Below are 24403 nucleotides of genomic sequence, written 5' to 3' on the forward strand. Positions count from 1 at the left end.
TTCCAACAGTCTTCACCAGAGAGCGTCCTCTGGACCTGCTCAGGCCCACTTTCTAACTGTTGGTTGTAGGTAACGACCTAACCTCAGAGCTGAGCCGGCCTTGAAGAGCCCAAAGGCCGGCACCTCCATCTTAAAGACGAGGAAACTGAGACCCAGAGGTACAATGACACTCAGGCCAGGAGAGTCTGGATCTGACCAGTGCTACCCGAAGCGCCCTCCTGCCTCTGCTGCTCGCTCCTTTCCTCCATCATGAAAACCATGCAGTGAATGGAAAAAACATGACTTCAAGTGGTGGTAACCAAAATATTCTGTAACTGCATTTTTTAAAGGAAATCTTTACAAAAACTGACAGTGAAGATATTGAATTTGCCAGAAAGAGACTAAAAACAGTTACTGACAACTGATAAAATGCATCAGAGAAAGATGGAAATGGTGCAGGCATTACAGCAGACGGCAAGGAGAGTCCAATTTCCCCTTAAATGCGCTTCTTCGCTCTCCCTCCACCCTGGTGAGTGCTGGATCCGCCCAGTCACACCACTGAACCAGCTGCCCAAAAGGATACACATCCTTCATCTGCTCGATGGTTGGTGCTCGAATGATGTCATTGATCCCGATGATGTTCTCGTGTCTGAAGCGCAGCAGGATTTTGATCTCCCTCAGGGTTCTCTGGCAGTAGGTCTGGTGCTCAAAAGGACTGATTTTCTTGATAGCGACTCGGACTTTGTTGACATTATCATAGGCAGAGCTAAAAAAAAAAAAGGGGGGGGATGGCGTTAAAAACCGTTCTCAGACACCCTGGCAGAGGGTTAAATGTTTATCAGCACCCGGGGGAAATACTTGCTCCGTACACATGAAGGCGGCAGGAGTATTACTCACAGTGGGGGCCCTTGGCAAGGCCGCACAGCCGACTCTCAAACCTAACAGGCTGGCCGGGATCTGTGCGGGCGCCTTGTCATAACCCGGGAATACAGGAGTGTGCGCCACCCCATTCCCCCACTGCTTTCAACAGAAACTGCATTCTGGTGAGAGCCATCATTTCTGCCTCCAAAACAACTTCCTTCTGTTGAATCCGATTTCAGTGACTCAGCAGCAACATCCAACTGACCATCACCCACATCTTCATCCCTAAGAAAATGGACCCGAGAGGGCAACAAGGATGTGTAACGCAGCACAGGGAACTGTAGCCATCATCCTGTCCTAACTTTTCATGGAGCATCACCTGTAAAAACACTAAGTCATGAAGCTGTACACCTGAAACGAATACAGTACTGTGAGTCAACTATACTTCAATTTAAAAAGGGGGGGGGGGGCTAAGAGGACGCATTGACTGCCTGCAACAACTGTGTCTTTACCTGAAGAATGACATGACTCTTTCTTTTCTCCCCACCCCAATAAATTTAATCAAGATGTCTGGGTAGTCTTGTAACAAAACCTTCGAAGTCTTGTTCAAAAAATACCTTCACAGCCATAACAGTTCCTTCCAAGCTGTCCTCAAGGTCTGACTTAATAGAATTCCAAGCAGAAGCAATAGTAATTGTATGTTCAATTTTATGATGAATTTTAACCTGGAATAGTATTACTATCTCTACAATCAATATTCTATTGAATCTTTTCTATAAGAGCTTTTCATATGAATAAATACCAACACCTGGCCCACTGAGGGAGCAGTGAAAGAACACTGATAGGCAGTACACAGTACTTCTTGCCTCCTCAGGATAAGTGCCAGAAACAAGAGGCAGTAAGAGAAGTCTGTGCCTCAACAATGATATCCGTCAGTCCACTTTGAGAATTCCTGACATCTCCGCCTGCCTCCATCCCAAGCCACACTGTAGGAGTGACCTTGTCTTACTCAGCTCCCACTCTCCACAACACCAGGCACCCCAATATTTTGAAGTGAAGTCTATTTCCTTAAATAAAAGATTCACTACCCAAATCTTATTTTGCTTTGATTTGCTGTATAAATGCCTAAACCACTGATTATCAAGTAGACGGGCAAAGGGATACGGCATTCAAGCAAACTTTTCAACGTTGGGAATGAATACTTTTAGAAATTAAAACATTTTTGGTAATTCAAACCATAGAGCATGAGTTCAAAAAAAGAAAACATAAGTTAAAATAGTTATAAAATATGGGTTTAAATTCAACATTGTCCATATCTAGTTATGCTGAAGCACGGTCGTCCGACGTGACCACAGATCTGCCTCTGGGGACAGAAGTGCTGGGGAGGGCGGCTCCGGCCAGTGCGCCTGCCCACAGCGTCAACGCTCCATAAGGGAGCAAGCACCCAACTGAGCCCTTTAGGTGAGGGCCAAGAGAGCATTCCCACAGGTCCCGCCGGGAAAGAGGGGGCCCATCCAGGGCACTGGGTCAGCTCCTGTCTGCTCTCAGCTTTGCTGCCTCTGCAGCTGACCCAGATGCCCAGGAACTGAGCAGAGCTTGCCCACAGCACCACGACTCCACATCTGCCCACTCCTCCTTGGATTCTTCAGTTTCACTTTATATACCTCATTTTATTGTTCTGATACTCAGCACATACATTTCACTGGTCTTACCTTTTACCAAGGGCTTTCTGGTGTCTCAATAGCTTTTACTTTAAAACCACTTTGGTATTACCAACCCTGGCTGTTTTCTTTTAAGACTTTAATCTTCGCTTTTTAAAAATGTATTTATTCTTTTAGAACAACACCCTTAACTCAGCACCGGTGAAGCGACACGTGCAGCACTAGGTCCCACAACCATCACCACATGCAGCTTCTGCTGTGGCCATGTCCCCCTGTAAGCATGTGGGCTGCAATCTGGGGTCTCAGTCCGGTCTGTGACCACACTGCCTCTGCAGGAGCTCAACCTAGATATTCACTTTTTCTTTTTAACTGGTAAACTTTTCAAAAACAAAAATCCAAGGTTAAATAAACTGCTCATGGTTAAGAATATGAAGAGAAGTAAAACCAAAACTAAAGAATCTCTTTTATAAGCACAAGCTTGAAAATCAACAAAAGACTAGTACATATAATTTGACAACACATAATAATTCATTATGTCCAAGTATTATTTAATCTTAGGAATTCAAGAATGGCTCAATTAAAAAAATTAAAAATAAGACATCATGTTGAGTACGCACTTTTCTCCAAAGAAGAACCACACGTGGCCAAAAAGCACTTGAAAAGTTGCTTAAAAATCACTAATCATTAGAGAAATACAAATTAAAACCACAACCAGACATCAGAATTAACACTATCAAAAAAACAAAAAATAACTAGTGCTGGAGAAGGTATAGAGAAACTGGAACCTTTGTGCACTGTTGGAATTATAAAGTGGTGGAGCCACTATGGAAAACAGTATGGAAGTACATCAAAAATTAAACATACAATTATCATATATGATGCAGAAATCCCATTTCTGGGGATATATTCAAAACAAGATCTCACACCCATGTTCATTACAGCATTCTTCATAATATCCAAGAAGTAGAAGCAACCCTAGTGTCCACTGACAGATGAATGGATAAAGAAAATGTTGTCTATATGCACCCTGGAATACGACTCAGTCTTGAAAAAGAAGAAATTCTCTCACCTGCTACAACATGTACAAACCTTGAGAACACTGTTAAGTGAAACAAGCCAGTCACAAAAAGACAAACGCTGCATGATTCCACCCATATGGGGTACCTAAATCTGTCAGACTCACAGAATCAGCAAACAGAATGTTAGTCACCACAGGCTGGGTGCAGGGGAAACAAGGAGATGGTGTTCAAGGTTACAGGGTTTCAGTTTTGCAAGATGAAAAAGTTCTGCAGATCTCTTGCACAATTGCATCAATATATTTAATACTATTTAACTGTATACTTAAGAATGACTAAAATGGTAATGTTTACTTTAAAAACTACAATTAAATTATTTAAAATACGAAGGGGGAAAAACACATGTTAAATGGGAAAACAGATGTCAAAAAAGAATGAACCAGTGTATGTGATAAAACTGCCCAGACCTACACACACACACAAACACACACAGGTACATATAAAATTAGTGACATGTGAATGAGGCCTGTACATAGTATCAGTGTCAGTCTCCAAGCTGTGGTATTGTACTACAGTTATGCAAGATGTTACCACTGCGGGGAAAACAGGACATTTTACTGCATTTGACTTAACAATTATCTCAAAATAAAAGTTTAATTTTAAAAAGATCCGTCAAATACGGGTGTGAACACTGATATAGTAGAATACTATGCAGCCAAGAAAAGGAACATGGGAAGAACTTCAACGTGTGTTAAGTGAAAAAAGCAAGGTCTAGCAGTGGAGTAATACACTATCTTTTTTTTCTAATAAGGAGTGAAAGTTTTTATATATAATAAATATCTCTGCATATGTGCATTTGTTTGTGTTTGCAAAGAAAGTCTGGAAGGATACACAAGGCAGTAATGAGTGGTGCTGGAGGTCGAGACAGCCTGCCAGGCTGGAGTGGGATAAACAGACAGCAAAACCCCTCACTGTGTATACCTTTTTTATATTGTTTCCATTGAAGAACCGTGTGAACCTTTTCAAAATATATTTTAAAAATTATTTTTAATTAGGAAAAAGCATAGGAGACATATTAGTAGAATGCTGGAATACTCTTTGAAGGAGAAAGCACAATTATTTTGGAATTCCTGACCAATATAAAAGTATTTGAAAAATAAAGAATACTTATTGGAAAGAGGTGCAAAATATCTCTAACCTCATGCCCTCCTGAGAAAATAATCTTTAAAACTGGAACAGGGTATATTATTTAAAACACACACACACACACACACACACACACACACACACACACAAGCCCCCAAACAAAGGGGGGAAATTTATCCAGTGTTAAGTTATACTACAGGATACAAAGATTATAACTCATACTCTGCCCCTGAGGAACTCACGCTGTTGAGAGCACACAGTCACCTCACATAAGTGCACCCTCAAGTCCCAGAGGAATTCTGTCCTGAGATCCATAAATGGTGGGGAACAGGAGGCCAAGGCCAGAGGGCAGCACACTCAAGTCTCAGAACACATAGATTCCTGCTATTCAGCAATAAAAGGGAATAAACTATGTTGTTTATAGATGAATCACAAAGTAACTGTGCTGACTGAAGCCAGACTAAAAGAAAAGTACCTGTATTCAGATATAATGCAAACTCATCTAAGAGGCCAGAAAGCAGATCAGCTGTGTCTACCTGGGGCTCCTACCTGCTTTGGGGCGGGAGGGTGGGAGGATTACACAAATGGAAGGTAACTTTCAGAGGCGATGAGTATGCTCATTATTTTAACTGTGTTGATAGCTTCATGAGTGTACAAAACATCAAAACTGCACACTTGAAAACTTACACTGTATACTGTGCAGCACACTGTTTATCAATTACTTTGTAAGAGAGCGGTTAAAAAAAGGAACCAGGGCTCCCCGAATACATGGTCAATCTCAGGGCGGGGTGGCTGGGAACAGACTCCGGACCCCTAACCGACCATAAATGTGGAAGGAGAAGCCCATGAAACTCTGGAGGACGCTATTTAACAGATGTTTTGTGATCACTTAGGGAAGAAAAGGGGACCAGCATGAGTCAGTTATGAACAAGTCATGCTAACCTAGCCTCGTTTCCTGTTTTGACAGAGTTACCACAACAACAGGAGAGTGACGCCAGCCCCGGAGGGGATTCAAGCCACACTTGTCAGTACTTCCCACTTGGGAGCCTTCGTGTCAGGGTTGGTGGCAAAAACAAACAGGGGCCCTGCTCTGAAGAAGCCTGTGACACAGCATGGGGAGGGACAGGAGCAGCCCCACGCCACCTCCATCCCAGTAAAGCGCTCCTGAAACCCCAGGAGAGCTGGGCACAGAGACAGGAGGAAGGAAGACGCGGCCTAAGGAGCCAGGTCCTGAAGGATGAGCAGCAGGACCAGGGGCACAGCAAAGGCAAAGGCAGCCTGTGGAGAGGAAAGCAAGCAGGCCGTCCTCTGGGAACGCTGGCTGGCACCCAACCATGCCCCTCCTCCAGAGACTCTGGGGTCCGGGGACCCTGCCCTCAGGAGCCCCGGAACTCCCCCGAGTCTCCTCCTGAGTCTGCTTCCATTGCTGGGCGGGTCCCCCTGCAGCAGCTCTGCTGGGGGCAGCTGTGTGCAGGGCGCGCTGTGCAGGGACTGTCGGCTGGGTGTCCCCAGCGCCAGCTCACAGCAGGGCACCACGCCACCCGGGAAGAGAACAGGGTTACCCTGGAGGCCTGGTCTTGAACTGCTGGCACCAAACTCTAAAAACCCCAAGATTTTTCAATTTGAACCTCATCTTCCAGGTCTTGAAGAAGGTCTATCTGCTCTGGAAGGCGGGGGATGTACTAAATGTGAGGTTCCTCAGTATGACTTCTCTGGTGTGTGCTGCTCCACTTGCGCTCCTGGCCCTGGCTCTGCACAAAGGACCTGGGACAGGGACAAACTGTCAGCCGCAGGTACCTCACATCTGGACCACTCAGCGTCTACTTGTCTTAGCCTCAAGATACCTGAAGTGCCAATGAACTCCAAGCCACCGATCCTTCCTAGTGACCAAGGAGATTTCAAATGTAGACCCAGGTCAGCCTTCAGAGCCAAGGGGGAACACAGCACAAGGTGCGACTCAGAAGTGCTGGGGCTCCCTGTCCTGCACCATTCGATGCGGAACTCTATATCCAGTATGCATCTGAAAGTTGGTTAAGTGAAGGATGACATATGACTGAAAAGGCTCATTCTGTTTTGTGTCTGAAAGGTTTTGACAACTACTTGGATACTTTTTTTTTTTACACTTCTGCTAAAAACGTTTTTCTGGTCATTAGTACAGAGTTGAAAGTATTCCACTATATCCAGTGCCCAGATCTCAGTTTCTAAATATCCTCCTCTGATAAAAGGAACCAGGGCTCCTTAGAGAAATGGCTGGTTCTAGGTGAGCACAGGGAAGACGCAAGATGGGCCTGGGCAGCGTGTGGTGCTAGAAAGTGAGGAAGTGCTTGAGACTAACACAGGCATGTCAAAGGGACACAGGAGCCAACCTGAAAGAGCGCCCTATGGCCACAGCTGGAACAATTTGAGCAACAACAAAAAAATAATACAGTGCTAGATTACAACTCAAAGTATAAAAATACTAAGTCCATAATAACATGAATAAATGATTGAATAAACAAATAAACGAGAGAGAAGAGACAAGTCTCCCTGACAGAATTTCAAATAAAATGTGTAGAATCTCCCTCCAGGAGGTGGAACTTAATCTCCGCCCCCCCACACCTTGGCAACAGGCTGAACTCAGTGACCTGCTTCTAAAGAATACAATTTGGAAAGGGAAAAACAGTACTTTAACCATGGAGAAGCCTGGCAGATGCCCCCTAAACCACGTGATCACAGTCGTCACCACGAGCGACGCTACGTGGACACTGTGAACCCCCGAAGAGGATGAGGGGAAAGAAGTAATTTCCTCTTTGTGACATTCTTTCCCCAAACCTGGAGCCTCAGTCTAACAATGAGAAGGACACCAGACAAACCCAAGTTGAGGGATATTCTACAAAATACTTAACCAGGACTCCTTAAGATCATAAAAAGTGAGGAACAGCACAGACCAGAGACGAAGCAGATGTAACAACTAAACGTATGCAGCGTACTGGACTGAATCCTGTAACAGAAAAGGAAATCAGTGGAAAAGCAAACTCCAAGTCAGTCTGGAGTTTAGTTGTACTGTGTTGGTTTCTCAGTTTTGATAACTGTACTACAGTAATGTCAGACACTAACATCAGGGGAAACAGAAACTGGGTGGGGGCTTCCAGGAACCCTCTGTACTATCTCTGCAACTTCTTTGCAAACCTAAAATTATTCCAACATAAAAGTCCATCTGAAAAAGGTGTTCCACTAAATGATACCTCCAAAACTGACGAAACAATTAGCATGTAGATAATATGTACTTAATTTAGTAAGTGGAAGAAAACATAAATGCTTTGTAATTAGTTTTTTTTTTTTGAGGGGGTGGTAATTAGGTTTATTTATTCTTATTTTTGGAGCCAGTACCGGGGATTGAACCCAGCACCTTGTGCATGCTAAGCATGCACTCTACCACTTGAGCTATACCCTCCCCTGTAATTAGTTACTTTAATCTCCCATAAAAGTAAAGATGAAAGGGTTGATGGAACACAAATACTTCTAAAAAAGTAACTGAAAACTTAACCTAAAGAACAAAGCCTATATTGCCAAACATACGGATTCATACATTGTGGAATATTAATACAATAGGTCACTGTGCAGCTATTAAACTAAGTATGAAGATTTTATTAACTAAAGGTGAAGTTCAAAACAAAACCACAGACTGCAGCTTAAAAATATTTATCTGGGGGGAGGGTATAGCTCAGTGGTAGAGCACATGCTTAGCATGTACGAGGTCCCGGGTTCAATCCCTAGTCCCTTCGTTTAAATGAATAAATAAATCAATCTAATTCCCCACCACCCCACACAAATATTTATCCCGAGGAGGCAATTCACAAAACAAGCAGGATGATGGGACCATGAATGATTTCAGACATAATTTACACTATATTTCTGTCTTAACCATTCTGTCTATTCCACTGGGGGAAAAACCACCAATGAGGAGTAGGTAGTAAGTTCTAAATACCTCCACAGGCTTTGCTTCTAGCCACAATGAAAGAACAGGAGCTGACTTACCTCTCCTATCTTAATTGAGAAAACCAGACAATATTTATGAAACAGCAGTTTTTGGACACCCAAAAAAAGGCAACACAGGGCAGTAAGGTGAGTCCTGTGACCCCTCCCAGCTAACTGCCTGAAGTCTGCAGCCTGGAGGTCTCTGAGTTGAGACAGAATCTGAGATCTGTAGGGTCCAAGTAAGTCAGGATCTGTGAGACAGAGCACAGGCGAGGAGAACATCAGGGAAGGCTGGGAGACCTGCAGAGGGTTCCGCTGAGTGTTTAGCTGAGTGATGATCAGAGCACGTGCAGGATGAAATTCCAAGGCTGGGAAGGAGCCATCGGAAAGGAGCAGATGGACTAATCCACGTGAACAAGATGGGAAAAGTTCCTGTGCTATCCCCTAGGAAAGACCTCCCAGCACCGGCCAAAAACTGAGTCCTCAGAAGGATAGTGACTCAGTACTGAGGCCAAATTAATCTCTGACTAAAATCTATTCTGGACCTGCCTAAAAATGTTTAAAAGCAAGCTTTGAAGGGATTAAACTGTTCCAAGTAACTTAACTGCAGCCCAGAAAAAAAAATTTAAATGGATACCAAAAAAAAAAAAATCTAGCACTCAATAATGTAAAATCCACAGTGTCTTGCATCTGATCAATATCCCAAAAAAAAGCAGGAAAATATAACCAAAAATGAGAAGAAAAGCCAATTTTAAAAAGCAGATCCACGAAATGACAGAATTGGTAGACAAGCACATTAAACAGCTATTATAAATATACTCCATATGTTCACGAAAGTAGAGCATGATAAGGAGAGAGTGGAAGGTATAAAACAGACTCAAAAGGAACTTCTAGAGATGAAAAAACACAGTGGTTGAAATTAGCAACAGCTTATATACACTGAAGAAATACCTAGTGACTGAGACGCCAGCCACAGTGTGGTACAGTGGGGAAAAGGCTGGCCATGGGGGAAACAGAGCATCAGGGAGCTGTGGGACAAGGTCGAGTCACCTAACACACAATCAACTGGAGTCCAACAACTTCACATGTACAAAATCCGAGGAAAGTAAAGATTTCTAGAAAAATGTTAAATGCTGAGGAAAAAGAAACATACAAGTGCGCTCCCTGCACTGGTTTTCAACCTAACAACAGGCACCACTTAGCAGCTGAAAGAGACTGCCGTGACCACAGGCGGTGAAAACTCACTCTCATGTCCAAGTATCAGCTTAGAGCAGCTGCAGGCAGATACTTACGGTATTAAGCTCTTAGGTTATAAATGAAAGCAATTATTTTTGGATTCCCACTTGGACATGCAGAAATACTCTGACATATTCTGGACTCTGAGGAATAGAGGAGCCATTTCAGATCCACTGCTGTTCGTCAGCTGGGCCCAACAGCAGTGGTCCTGCTTGGGGGAAAAGCATGTGAAGGAAAAAAGACCTGCTCCCAACTGCTGTGTAAAAACTGTCCTTTTATCCTTGAAAAAGGTGTTACTCCGAAATTTCAGGATTTCTAGTTACTTGGTTATTAGAGTTTAGGAACTAATCTTTATTCTTAAGACTATTCCCTTGAATTGCTTTATTCTGACAGCGTTTCTCTGTGTCCCATGACATCGATCTTCCCCCTACCATCCTGACCATACCTGTTCTCTTCTGGGTACACGTGGGTCTATCGTGGCCCCGACCACGGTCCAGGGCCAGCAGTGCCCGCACAGGCTCCACTCCAGTCCGCTACTGCACTCCTCCCCATGCCACACCCACGGCTGGCTGGTCCCGGCTCCTGGTCATCTCTCCCACTTTCCAGGTCACCCTGACCACAGTGCAGGGGGACAGCAGCTGGAACAGGGCTAATGGTGCACCTGCTCCCACCGCTGTGCTGTGCTGCCTTGTCTCCTACATCACATCACTCACGCACAGTGCACTTGCTGGGAACGGAGTGGCAGTGAAGATAATGGAAAGTTGCTTTGTGAACACTTGTCATTTAACAGCAGCTACAACCTACGGGGCACCTACTGTGTGGCAGACATGCTCCAGGTTAGTGTCCTGGGCCACGCTCAGAAGGTGCCGGCAGGATTATTAGGCGATAAAGGTCTGCAGAAAGACGGAGCTCCAGGGCATGGAGGCTGGCTCCGAGCATCAAGTCGTTCAGTGTGGCTGGAGTTCAGGGCCCACCGGAGCAAAAAGCAAGAGACTGTCACACAGAGAAAGCTGAGAAATCTGTAGTTTATTCTGATGACGGAAAGAATCCCTGAGCCACAAGAGCAACACTAACAGAAATACAGGTATTTCTGTAGCCTGAAGGAGGCTAAAAACTAGAAATACTAACACCAATGAAAAGACTACAGTCGTAAATCTGGAAATATTTCTACACACTACTTTGAAATTATAGTAGTTGTTACATTTGCTGCCTGATCCATCTATTTAAGCCATTAATAAAGAAGCACATATATTAGAGACGTAGTTTCTCAGTATTAAAAAAGTGCTGTTTCAATATAATCCATCTCCTTGGTAATCTTACATCATTTATTCATTTACTAACACTCATCTGAAAAGAAGCCACAAGTTTCACTGACTGCCTAAAAGACCATGACACAAAAAAGATTAAGAATTTAAGAATTCTTATCATTAGGGCAATTTACTGATTTGATGCAAATGGCAGAGACAGAAAATGAGTAGACAGAAGTTGTATTCAAGAGAAAAAAATGTCAGTTTGGGATCTTGAAGGAAGTATACCGAAATAAGTTTAAAAACATTCAGATGTTAAAATCAACTTTATCAAGCATTTATTAATTATCCACATTGTATTAAGTGCTATGGACATAGGAGTGAAAGCAGAAAGCTCCCTACTCCCATAAACTTTATACAACATGGGGGAAATACAAAGAGACATATATTAAAATAGGACTATATTATAAATATATAGACTATGATGGATGCTGAGAAAAAATGCACATGATATAATTACCGCCATAGTGGACGACTAGAGAGCTTGGCTTCAATTAGGGGCCTGGGGAAGGTTCTTACTCTCTAAGAAAGTGGCATTTGAAACAGACCTGCAGGATGAGCTGGAATTAGACAGGTGAGGGGTAGCCGCGAAGGTAAGTTTTCTACTGAGCAGAGAGGAGTTAGTTTGGAGCACCTGTGGACCCCAAAGAAGGCCACTGTGGCTGGAACACACATGGCTCAGGATGAGGCAGTGACCTGGCAGCCGTGCCAAGGGTTTAAGATTTATCTTACTTGCACTTCCACCTTAAGGGGGGTCTAAAAGTACCCAAGTTGTATCTGTAAATGATCTCTCCAGCCGTGATGTGAAGGATGAACTGTGGGAAAGGAAACCATCTGAAGCAGGGCAGTGGTACCAGGCAGACACGACAGTGGGCTGCGTGAAGCAACAGGCATGTACCTGGCACTTTGAGGTCAGTTCACTGTGGGAAACCATGCCGCCTGCTGCAGGACATTCAGCGACCGAGGCTCAAGGGCACTGCAACCCAGCAGCACTCTCAAGTCAGTAAAATAATTAAAAAAAAAAAAGGGGGGGGGAACCACATCTCTGAGGGGACCACAGTGGAGACAGGAGGAGTACGCAAGACTGAAAGGAAAGGTGCTGACTGGGACATAGTGAATGAGGTGACGAACAAGCCAGGTAATATCTCCAAGGTCAAAAATGAACTGTGCAGATGGGAGAGAAAACGTGCACTATGTAGGGCTTGTATTTAGAATATTTAGAGAGGAGGAGCCAAGAGAGCGGAGTAGAGAGACTCACAACTCACCCTCTCCCAAATACACACCAAGAGTTATATCTACAGATCCACTGAATTGCACAGAACACCTGCTGAACTCTGGCAGAGTGTCTCTCGCTTCGAAATACAGGAGGATTCTCACAAAATCTGGTGAGAGAAAGAAAGAAACAGAAAGAAAAAAGAAAATTGTTGTGGGATGGGTCCTGCGGGGAGGGAACAGTAAAGAAGAAAGCCCCCCCCCATTGGGACACCCGCCTCTCCAGCCACGAGTTCAGTGGGTACAACTACAATATATAAAATAGATAAACAACAAGTTTATACCATACAGCACAGGGAACTATATTCAATATCCTGTAGTAACTTATGGTAAAAGAAGAATATGAAAACAAATCTATGTATGTTCATGTATGACTGAGGCACTGTGCTATTCACCAGAAACTGACACGACATTGTAAACTGACTATACCTCAATAAAAATAGAATATATAAAGAACTCTCACAATTTCAAAATAAGACAAACAACCCAATATTTTAAATAAGCAAAAGTTAAGAACACTGTGTGACAACAGACACACAAAAAGATGGCTGATGAGTCATAAAGAAAATGCTAATTGACTACCTAACACACCAATTAGAATGGCTAAAAATGAAAAAGAATGACCATACCAACTGTCAATGAGGGTGCAGAGAGGCCAGAACTCTCCTACAGTGCAGGTGGAACTACCAAATGGTACAGCCACTAGGAAAGAGTTTGGTGGTTTCTAAAAAGTTAAACGGACACTTACCACACCCTTCTAATTATTTACTAAAGAGAAATGAAAATATATGTCCACAATAAGCCAAGGTATGGAAGCAACCTAAGTGTCCATGGATGAATGACTGGACAAAGACGAAGAAGCGTCTATGCACAAGGGAATACTAGTCTGCCGTAAATAAGAAAGAAATCTTGCCGTCAGCCACAACATGGATGCACCCAAAGGGTATTACACTAAGTGAAGTAAGTCAGACAAATACGACAACTTCACCTACATGTGGAATCTAAAAATCAAAACAAAACAAAACCCGGACTCATACAGAAAACAGACTGGTGGTTGCCAAAGGGGTAGGGGATAGCCATGGTTGGGGGGAATAGGTGAAGGGGGTCAAGAGGTACAAACTCGGGTCATAAAATAAGTAAGTCATGGGACTGTGATGGACAACATGGGGGATGCAGTCAGTAATTCTGCACTGACTGTGTACTGTGACAGATGGTAATTAGACTTACTGTGGTCATCATTTCACAAATGTATACAGATGTCAAATCACTATGGGGTACAAATGAAACTAATATAATACTGTATGTCAAGTACATTTCAATTTAAAAAAACAAATATATGTCCACAGAGGCTTGTATACAAATGTTTGTAGGAGCTTTACTCTTAATAATCACAAATTTGGAACAAGCCAAATATTCACCAACAAGGAAAGGACAGACTATGCTAACCGTGCAATGGAAGAGCACTGAGCAACACGAAGGAAACATGGACCGACAGGTGCACACAGCACGCTGCATGAGAGAAGCCAGACAAAGGAGAGCAGACTCTGTGACTCCATCTGTCTGAAACTCCAGGTAAGCTGAGGCCGACTGTGAGAGACAGAAAACCAAGCCATGACCGCCCAAGATGAGGATGGACTACAAAGGGGCACCAGGGCACTCCTGGGTTATAACGTTCCGTGTCTTCCCTGTGGCGGCAGGTACACAAGTGTGTGCATTTGCCAAGACTCACTGAACTGTGCACAAAGAAGAGGCACATTATAGATAAAAAATACATCTCAAAAGGTGATTTTTAAAATTTGAGCCATGTTATAAAATTACGAGGTTGATTTTCTTCACATTGAAGGCACATGTTCCAACCAGGTTTTAAGCAGTGGCGGTGTCATGAGACTACATGCCCAGGCTTCCAGTCATTTCCAAGGCTTTGACATGAATATAAAATGTCTGCTGAGGTCAGGTTTTCTCCCTACCCTCCCCAGTCATTATGGCCATTTCATTGCAGAGGCTCAACAGTATTCATGGACGATAAAATTTGTCTAAATAAAGGAGGTATCTTATCGTGCATTAGCACCACATACTGTACACGCTGTTAAGCAACTAAAATGCTACCTATCAACTGTGAAGGGGTTATTTTTAGAGAAGCTATTAAGCTGTTCTCTGAGCTACCCATTTTGGTGAACTTTAATTATCTCAACACAAAACTACAGTACTCTGTTTCACAGATAAAAATTAACTTGTCTTCAGATGCTAAGTAAGTTAGACTGATCCAAATTAATGTTCCAAAAATAAGTAGGTAGATAATACAAATGACTGCTTTAAAAGAAAATGTGTTCGTGACTTTAGCTTGATTTTCTCATAATTTACTAACCAAGAAAGCCAGTGCAAAGGTTTTTCTAGAGGGTAAGAACCAACAAGTGAGCAAATAAAAGCTAAAGTCATTTTAGCTATAAAATCATTGTAATTGTGCATTACTTTAAGTATCAGTGCTCCAATATTCTACACATATCGCAGCCTAAAATCTGACATCATAACAGATATACAACCTCTCTAGGAAAGGAAATCCAAACCCAGAGCTTGAACAACCTGGCTATCTACACATGCATTTTTTAACCTCTTAGGTAATAAAACAGGGGTCAAATAGACGAGGTCCAGTTCTGGCCCCATCTCTTAACAGCTGAGACATCGCTGGGTTACCTGACACCTCTGAGCAACCACTTGCTTGGCTCAAAAACGAGGAAAGCCTAAGGGTTATGAGGACTGTAAAAACAGCAAACAAAAAGCCTGAAAGAAGGTCATCCAAGAAAAGTGGGATAGTCATTTTTTATTACTTTATTTATTTTACTGACATTTGTTAATTTATCAAATGAAACCCTAAAAAGAAAGTAGTATCAGAAAAGGACACCAGATTTCAAATCAGGAGGTTTGAGCTTTGGTCCCAGCTGGGCTGTGCCTGTATGTCTGGGCTGATAGTGTTGGTCAAGTTACAAAAAGAAGATTCCATTATTCTGTGTTCAGGCTTCTTCCAAACATAAAAAGTGCAAAATTTCTTTTAAAATTTTTATATGTATACAAGAGAATGGGGAAAAACCCACACTCATTTGTGGCTGAATGTACATACACACACATGTATGCACAGATGTAACACAGAAACATGGAGACCTGTAGTGATTCATATTCAGTAAAGGCTCCACAAATTATTAAAGGCAAAAGTATGAAAAACTGACATTTGTCTCCACACAAATAGGGAAAACTGAGTCTATGTTACTAGATCTAAGGTACCCATCAGGATTTGGTACTGTGACTCTGATCACCCTAAAATCCCACAACCGTAACAGCTCTGTTTTATGTGAAGCAGCCAGAGAGGCTCAAAGTCAGAGTTCGTGTTCTCGCAACAGGTCTAATCCAAAGCAGTACTTTTTAGAAATGACCTGTGTTGTTCGCCTAAGCTCTGAACTCGTCGTGAGAGACGCCCTGATGAAGCAGATGGGATTCGCTCTGGGGACCCCCCTACCTTCCCCCGTTATTCCCTCCCACCCTCACTGGGGTGAATCAAGAATGGTCCAGGTTAGGCTGGCTAGCGGTGAGCCAGGACAACAGCTCCAAGTCATCATCCAAGGCTCAGCGCATCGAGCCTCCTTCAAGGCCACACTTTCTAACAGGCAGTTCCGAGCACCTCTGACATGAAGGACAAGAAAGTAAGAAAGGACCTCCTTACCCACAGCGGCCACAGGTTACTGAGACTCAGCCCAGCGCAAAGAGCTTTACTGAAGTCCTTACGCCGTCTTCACCACTACCTGGAAGGCACAGTCCCTACTTTACAGATGAAGAAACTGCAGCAGAAGGAGCGGTCAAGCCACCTGCCTATGACCACACACCAGGGGCTGGCAGAACCGGATTCCAAACCAGGCTCTCAGCCGCTACACGAGGCCCGTCGTCCTCTGCTGGCTATGCCCTCTTGGGGGTGACAAACCATGGTTTGGCTCATAACTGAGCAAGATTCTGACAGATTGACGGAAAAGAAGCTGGAGAAGGCAGTGAGGACAAAAATAAAAAACACCGTAATGACCGCGATACAGAAAGCATTCTGCTTCCCAAAGCAGCCTGTACCCTTCGAAGGTTCTAGCTATTTAGATCTTCCTCCTCAGGATGAGCCAAAATCTGAGACAAGATGCACACGTGCACCGAACACGCAGTGTGGGACAGGCCAGCAGGCAGGGGCTGCAAAGGCAAACCACACACGAGGGAGGTGAGAAGGGCGTGACTGGCTGAGGACAAGCAGCAAGGTAAAAAGGTCGTGTCAGAGACCAGCAGAAATGAGAATCCAGAGACGTCGAGTGGTGCCAAAGGTGACAGACAATTCAGGGGCTTTCTCCAGCAGATCTCATCAGCCCAGTAAGTGAGGTCAGACAAAATAAACAGTCAGGCTCTTGTAAAATGAGGGTGGATAAGTTAAGAGAAGAGAGACCCCTGAACGAGGAGAGGTCAGCAGACGAGCCCAGGCCAAGGTTGGCCAGGACCAGCAGACAAGGAACCGCAGAGCCCAGGGCCTCAGGTCGGAGCACAGGGTGGCCTGCTTCATAATGCAGCCCTTACCCACCTTTGTAAGTGGTGCCCCAATGAGTCAAGTCAGAGAAAGAGGCTCAGATGGCTATCCCCACCGTCAGAACACAGAGGAGTGGAGAAGTCAAGTCTCTCCTGAACTGCCCCAAGGTCAGAAATACTAACATCCACCCAGACATGTGGGAAACGACTCTCTAAGATAGGAAAATGTTGAAACTTGAAGCACAGAGCATTATTATCTAAACTGAAAAGAGCTGCCTGCACAACTAAGCAGGTGGTGAGATGTTACGTAACAGATGCTAAACTAGGTAAAGTAGAAAAATGTAACATATAATTATAACTCTAAAATGCCAGTTAGAAAATCTTTGGTCAGCTCTGGAAAACTACTTTTACTTTTTTTTTTTTTTTTTGCAACCCATTATGACAGAAGAGAAAACAGACAAGGAAAGGAAGACCCTGGACAAAATTTCATAATCACTGACATGTATGTGTTATAAAATACATGCAATTAACTCTCAAACATAGCTAAGGGGGAGGCAAATCACACAATCCTTCAGAAGAAATTGGTGGGACACCACTTACCAGAATCACACCTCTGCACCTCTTCTAGTTGAACAATCCCACTCCCAGGAATCTACCCTGAAGATACATCTCCAATGATATGAAAATACATACACACAAGGTTATTCACTGCAGCATTCTCTGTAATTGCAAAATACTAGACAACACCTAAATACCCATACACTAGAGAGAGGCTGAACCAACTGTGACAGTCACATGATGGAGCACTACACACATGTAAAAGGAATGAAAAGACCTGTAAGAACGGATACACAGTGGTCCGAAGATAGTTAAGTGAAAACAGTGAAGCACAAAAGAGATTTATACTATGCTATCCGTCATGTAAGAAAGAAGGGGACCCCATAGCATGTACATCAAGAGTGAACCCTAATATAAACTATGGACTTTGGTTGATAATAATGTGCCCATGTTGGTTCATCAACTGTACCAAATATGACATACTGATGAGGGATGTTGAGGGTATGGGAGTATGTGTGGGTGGGGAGGACTATGTGCGAACTCTCTGTATTTTCTGCTCAATTCTGTTGTGAATCTGAAACTATTCTAAAAGAGTAAAGTCTATTAAAAAGGAAGAAAGAAGGGGGTTATAAGAAAATGTACATGTAACTGCTTATTTGTACAGCAGAAATATAGGAAGGATAAATTCAAAACTAGAGACTGGCTTCATACAGGGGGCGAGTGGGACAGGGGTGCAGGGGAGGAAGGGAATGGGTGGCCAGGGTGAGGAGGGAGGGACGCTTCTCTGAGTCCACCCTGGGTACAGCTCGGACTCTGCAAACCACAGTATTGCATCACATATTCAAAAAACTAAAGAAACAAAACAACCAGTTTATGGGAAGAACCCAAAACAGAACAAAAATAGTAACAAATGAGCCTGTCTTACAAACAAGTAACATCAACACACCGAAGGGCAGGAGGAAGAAACTAGCCTAAGTAACTCTAGGAAACAACATTTAACGGGTGCTGTCACACTGAAGCAGGAAAGGGCTGCACACAGATCCGGTCATCATGTTCATGAACTTGTTTCTCACAAGGATATGGGTTAGCAATCCTGATTCTGCCTTATGTGGACACACAGAATGGGACTGAACAAATAAACGGAACACAGTGAGAGCCAGGCCAGCAGAGAGTTACAGGAGCGGAGAGGCGACAACAGAATGCATGGTGTTGGATTAGAGGCAGCGCCATCAGTGTGACCCGTTTCTAACACACATGGACAGACACAGGAACACAGATGTGAGAGCAGGCCCGGGATGGCGCAGACACACTTCTTCCCAGCCCGCTCGCTGAGAGGACCTAGAAGCAACAATGCCCCAGGAGCAGTGAGCACACCCGGCACCTCAGCAGGCACTTAAGGGCGGGACTGTTGAAAGGGGTCAGTCGGCAGAAGCAAACAAGAAAAGTCAAAGCTGCGACAACTTGAATAAAAAAAAGACAATACTGGATTCTAACTCACAGAATAAAATAAATATCCATGAGCGCATACTGACACAAATAAGTAACTGAATATGTATGTGGGGAGAAGGGGCAACTCTTTTCTTACAGAAGCACTCCAATTCGAAGGAATAAGAGAAACAGAAAAACCGCTATTAGGCAAATACCACAATTTTTTTTCAGACAAGATCGATGGATGGAGGCTTAATTTAGTAAGTGAAAATCTGAGAAGAAACAGGGTATCTGCATAGTCTCAAAGTACATCCTCCAAGTATCTGCCAATTACAAAAGGATAAATAGGCAGACCCCAACTTAACCAGGTGATTAAAGTTGGTACCTCCAGGGATAAAAAAAACTCAACAACATAAACTGATATGTTTCAAGAGGAGCACATCACTCTTAATCTCACTGCAGTCATGAAAAAAGCATCAGACAAAAACTGAGGGAGAGTCTACAAAATAACATTCCAGAACTCTTCAAACGTGTCACAGTCATGAAAGATAAGGGAAGACTGAAGAAGTGTCACAGCTGGGAGAGATTAAGGAGATACAATAATTAAATGCAAAATGGGACCCTGGAAGGAAAAATGACATTGGTGGGAAAACGGGGAGATGTGAACAAAGGCTGCATCTGGTTGACCGTATTCTCCCAGTTTTCGTTTCCTGGTCCTGGTATTACTATACATGTATACGATGTCAACATTAGGAAACAGCGGTTACACAGGAACTCTCTGGACTATTTTTGCACTGTTTTTTAAGTCTAAAATTATCTCAAAATAAAAAGTTTTAATATTACATCCTTTTGTTAAAAATTATATACATAAATTTGTGTGTGTGCATGTGTAACAAAGATTTTAAAAAGAAAGAACAGAGAATGAGAAGAATGTGAAAAGAGGGAAACTAGACCAGACTTAAAAGGAATAAGGGAACTAGTACGATAAAAAGGCAACAATGAGAACAGGTGGAGTAATAAATTAAACAGAGGACGCGAAGCACTCAGAGCAGTTTCTAACACAAAGTAAAGATTCTACCCGCGTTCCTGATTCATACATTACAGCTAAAGGGGGTGGCCCGCCATGGCGGTGGTGGGTCCCTGCTGCTCCAGCCTGGGCTCTCACCCTTGCGCACACCCTGGAACCACAGACGGAGGTGGAGAAACACCTGGTCTCGCAGCCAGAGACTGGCCAGACTGGTCTAGGGTGCAGTCTGGGCACTGGGAGTTTTTCTAGGTGGTTCTAATGTATACCTAAGACTGAGATTCACTGCTCCTATGCTTCCCCTCCCAGCCCGCCTCGTCCTGGGCCAGCATCCCCTGGTTTAGGTCTGCTGGGGAGGAACCCTCCCTGCAGGATGTGCTGTCTTCCACTTCCCTGCCACTTCTCCAGCCTCCAGCGTTAACTTCCATGGGATTATGCTGATGAGGAAAAATGAATTACATTTAAATGATTAATACCAAAAACTGGAATTCCATCACAGATAAGAAATCTGACCACAGTAACAGTGACATCTTCTGGTCTTTGATATCTTCAATTTTTTAAAATGAGGCTTCTGGAGGGTTGTTTTCTAATTGTTTAGACTAAAATGTTTCTTTAAATTTTAAATGGGTTGAATGTTCAAATTAAAATTAGAAAAAGAGCGAGAGAGAAACCTTGCTTCCATCACTGTCTTCATGCACCCTCACCCTTTAAGAATTTTATTAGTTTCTTGTTTATCCTTTCATTATTTCCTTAACGCAAATATGTATTGATTAATCCGTATGTACTGGAGTAAAATGATTTCCAAATCTAAGTAGGCATCAGTATTATCCGGGGAGCTTTAAAAAGTGTGGGTACCCAGTTTCTACTCCATACCTATCGACTGAACAAAACCACTGGGGAGCAGAGCCTGGCACTCTTTTTACAAAGCTCCCTAGGTGACCTTCTGTGACAGACACCTTTCAGGTACCTGCCCAGCCCAGGTGACCCTCACCCAAGAGATCTGCCAGATCGCCCAGCCTGGGCCCCCTGAGAGTATAGCCCCTCCCTGGCCCTGGCTGGAGAGCTAACACCCAGCACAGGGAAAGCCCACCCAAAGGCTGAGCTGGGCCAACTAGCATCTCTTCTCAGAGAACCTGGGAACCCGAGGGCCAGGCTGGTAGAGGAATGTGTGTTTGGGGGGCGCACACCTGGGCCTCATCCTGCAGAGAGAGGACGCAGCAGACAGAGCTGCGGGGAGACTGACAAGAAGCACCGCCTTGACTCCTGCTGACTCCCAGGTCCTCAACCCAGTCCTCCAGCCCTCAGGTCCTGGCCTGAATCTGTTCCTGTCATTTGAGAGTGAACACAAAGGATCCCCAAGGACTCCAGAGACCTACAAGAATTCCGTAGGATACTGGTCAGCACAACTAGGAATTTCTGTGAAATTACTCAAATTCCTCGTTGCTCAAGTTACTGTGGAAATCTTATTTCTGAAGTCAGTTTCTTTTCTTTTCTCCCTATATCATCTTCTCCCTTTCTCCCTTGAGTAATAACCACATCTGTTCCCAAACACAATTAAAGACCCAGACAGAAATACTGCCGGAGACAGTGGCCCTTGGCACACTGGAGAGCAGCTGATCTCCGGGACAGCTGCTGACACTCCTGCATTCACGCACTCCAGAAAATCTACGAAGCGCTGAACTGAGATGCATGAGAAGAAATAACTTAAACTACTCAAGTTATATTTTGAGTCACATTACAAAGAGTGTCTTGGAAGTCCCAAAATTCAAGTTCTCGCACTGTCACAACTCTGTGCTTATAACTACGGCAACTCTCTTAACCTTGCTGAACCGCAGCACCTGCCCCATAAAATGGAAAGAATACTGGTCTCTCAGATGTACGGTTATTTAGAAGAATAAATACCTGCAAAATCTTATTTCATACATTAAACACAACACTGTAAACTGACTATACTTCAATAAAAACATATAATGAATAAATTCAATACAAATGCAAATAATACTGCTACCACCTACACAACAATAATTTTATCTAAGTCTTAGGCCCAAATTTAAAAAAAAATCTCATTTTTATGATTTTATTATCATTTTAAAATAATCATTAAATTACTTAATAATTCTATCAATTTCCTGTTCATCACTATAAACCCTGCATTATTTTAATTTTCCTTATATTCTCATTAGATATAAAATTTAGTCTAATTTTTAAGAATACACCAACTATATACAACTTTAAAAGAGTTAAATTCCTACCATAGAAGCTAAACCATAGATTTAGCCAAAGCCATCCAACGGCAGGGCTAGGATTAACATCTGGTCCTTCCTCTGAATTCTGTGTCCCTTGCATTACTTAAGAATGTGCCCAGAAAGTCCTACACAATAGAACTTTGGGAAGCACTAAGTGAGAAATGGTACAGAATGCCTCCTCTTTCAAAATCCAACAAAATAAACAAACACGTTTCAAACAAAGAACAAAGATAAGATTTAACTGAAGAAACACAGCAAGCAAATTTTAAAGGGCAACTCAGGAGCTGGGAGTGGAAACTATAAACCATAAAGGCTCAGGAGAAAAGGAGCAGGCTTGGCAGAGAGGAGTCTGTACAAACGCAGAGAAATACAGACTGAATGGGACTCAGGAACAACATGTCAAGTGTTACATGCAAGGGGACTGTGACATAAAAACTGAGCCCTGAGCCAGAACTGCCCCACCAGGCCCACTCCTCAATCAAAATGTGGGATCAAATGTGGGATCACAAATGTTTATCGATGTTTTCAGTCACGAAGCTGTAGGGTATTTATTACACAGCAACAGATTAGTACTACAGCCAAGGAATGAGGACAAACGAGATAACAGAAAGCTCTGTAGATGTCACCTGGTCTGGAGAGGACAGGAGAGAACACAACGACCACCTAAAACTTCCTCCTAGAACTGGAGCGCCAACTGTACTGCAAAGCCACAGGGTCAACTACAGAAAAATGGACAAAGTCCTTCCCTCGGTTGCTAGGAGGGTACTTTAAAAAGTAACTTTAACATACTACCCGCCCTCTGCTCTGTTAAGTGATTGTGAGAACCTAAGGGCGGCGCCCACCTTCCCTTCTCAGGGAGGCTTACATCTGAGACACAGTAAGACGGGGCCTTCAGACAGCTGTGAAGGCCCGATCCCAGGATGGCAGAAAAGGGAGTCTCCCAAACTCACCTGTGCAGTTAGCAGAGTATTTATGAAGTCTAGTCTGACTAACTGGAAAATTCATCATGAAGACTTAAAATTCCACTAAAACCTAGGGAACAAAAGTTAAATGTTCTTTAACTTTCAATGTTTAATGTCATTAATTTGTTAACAATGGCGATACTATATGACCATTTAAGTACTTTTATAATTGTGTCTGAACAAAGGGAAAATACACACACACACATGCACGCACAGACCTCCAAGCTGTAAGCTCCCGACTGTATTTATGAAAACCGCTTCTGAGGTAACGGTTGTATCTTACTCAGATTTTTATCCCAGCAAGTGTTTAACATACAGTGTACTGAAGAAGTCACTCCCACATTAGCTGCCAAATATTTGTGCTGACAACAACCAAACACACAGAGCACAAGGCCCACCTCACTAGGGCCCAACTAGGCCCACTCAATTCCTGACTCACAGAAAATGTGAGAGAACAAATATTTATTGATGTCTACTATTAGGATGGCTACTATCAAAAAACCCCCCAAAAATCAGTACTGGTGAGAATGTGGAGTAACTGGAACACCTGTGTACTGTTGGTGGCAATGTAAAATGGTGCATTGCAGCTGCTTTAAAACACGGTATGATATTCCTCAAAAAATTAAACATAGAATTACCATATGATCTGAAAATTCCACCTCTGGGGATATAGCCAAAAGAACTGAAAGCAGGGTCTTAAAGAGCTATTTGTACACCTACCTGCATAGCAGCATTAGTCACCACAGCCAAGAGGTGCAAGCAACCCAAGTATCCATCAACAGACACATGGCTGACAGAGAAGGAAAATCTGCCCTATGGGACAATCTGGATGAGGCTTGCGGGCACTATGCTCACTTATATGAGGCCCCTAAAGCAGTCAAATTCACAGAGAGAGAAAGTAGACTGGCAGTTTCCAGGAACTGAGTGAGGAAAGAATGGAGAGTTGTTAAAGGGTAGAGTTTCAGTCCTGCAAGATGGAAAAGTTCCACAGATCTGTTGTACAACAATGTAATATACTTAACTGAAATGCATGCTCAAAGATGGTTAAGATGGTAAATTTGATGCCACGTGCATTTCACTCCAATTAAAATAACAGTAATTAAAAAACCCCCAAAGAAGCTCCACAAGTTACCTACTTACACAGGTGTCCAGCCTGCACCCAAGTCGCCCATCTCAATGCTGTAGACCCACATTGAGATGGGTCAGGATTA

The 24403-nt window shown here is 43.3% G+C and overlaps 1 protein-coding gene across 1 annotated transcript in view; it reads right to left on the reverse strand.

The window, feature by feature from the left end:
- The window catches only part of MAPK1 (mitogen-activated protein kinase 1), a 73154-nt gene that overhangs the window by 31703 nt on the left and 17048 nt on the right, over positions 1–24403 (reverse strand). The window contains exon 2 of the mRNA XM_072953573.1: positions 563–745. Within this exon, the coding sequence (XP_072809674.1) occupies positions 563–745 (183 nt within the window). The remainder of the gene's footprint in view (positions 1–562; positions 746–24403) is intronic.

The sequence above is a fragment of the Vicugna pacos genome, chromosome 32 (assembly GCF_048564905.1).
Source record: "Vicugna pacos chromosome 32, VicPac4, whole genome shotgun sequence".
Classification (NCBI taxonomy): domain Eukaryota; kingdom Metazoa; phylum Chordata; class Mammalia; order Artiodactyla; family Camelidae; genus Vicugna; species Vicugna pacos.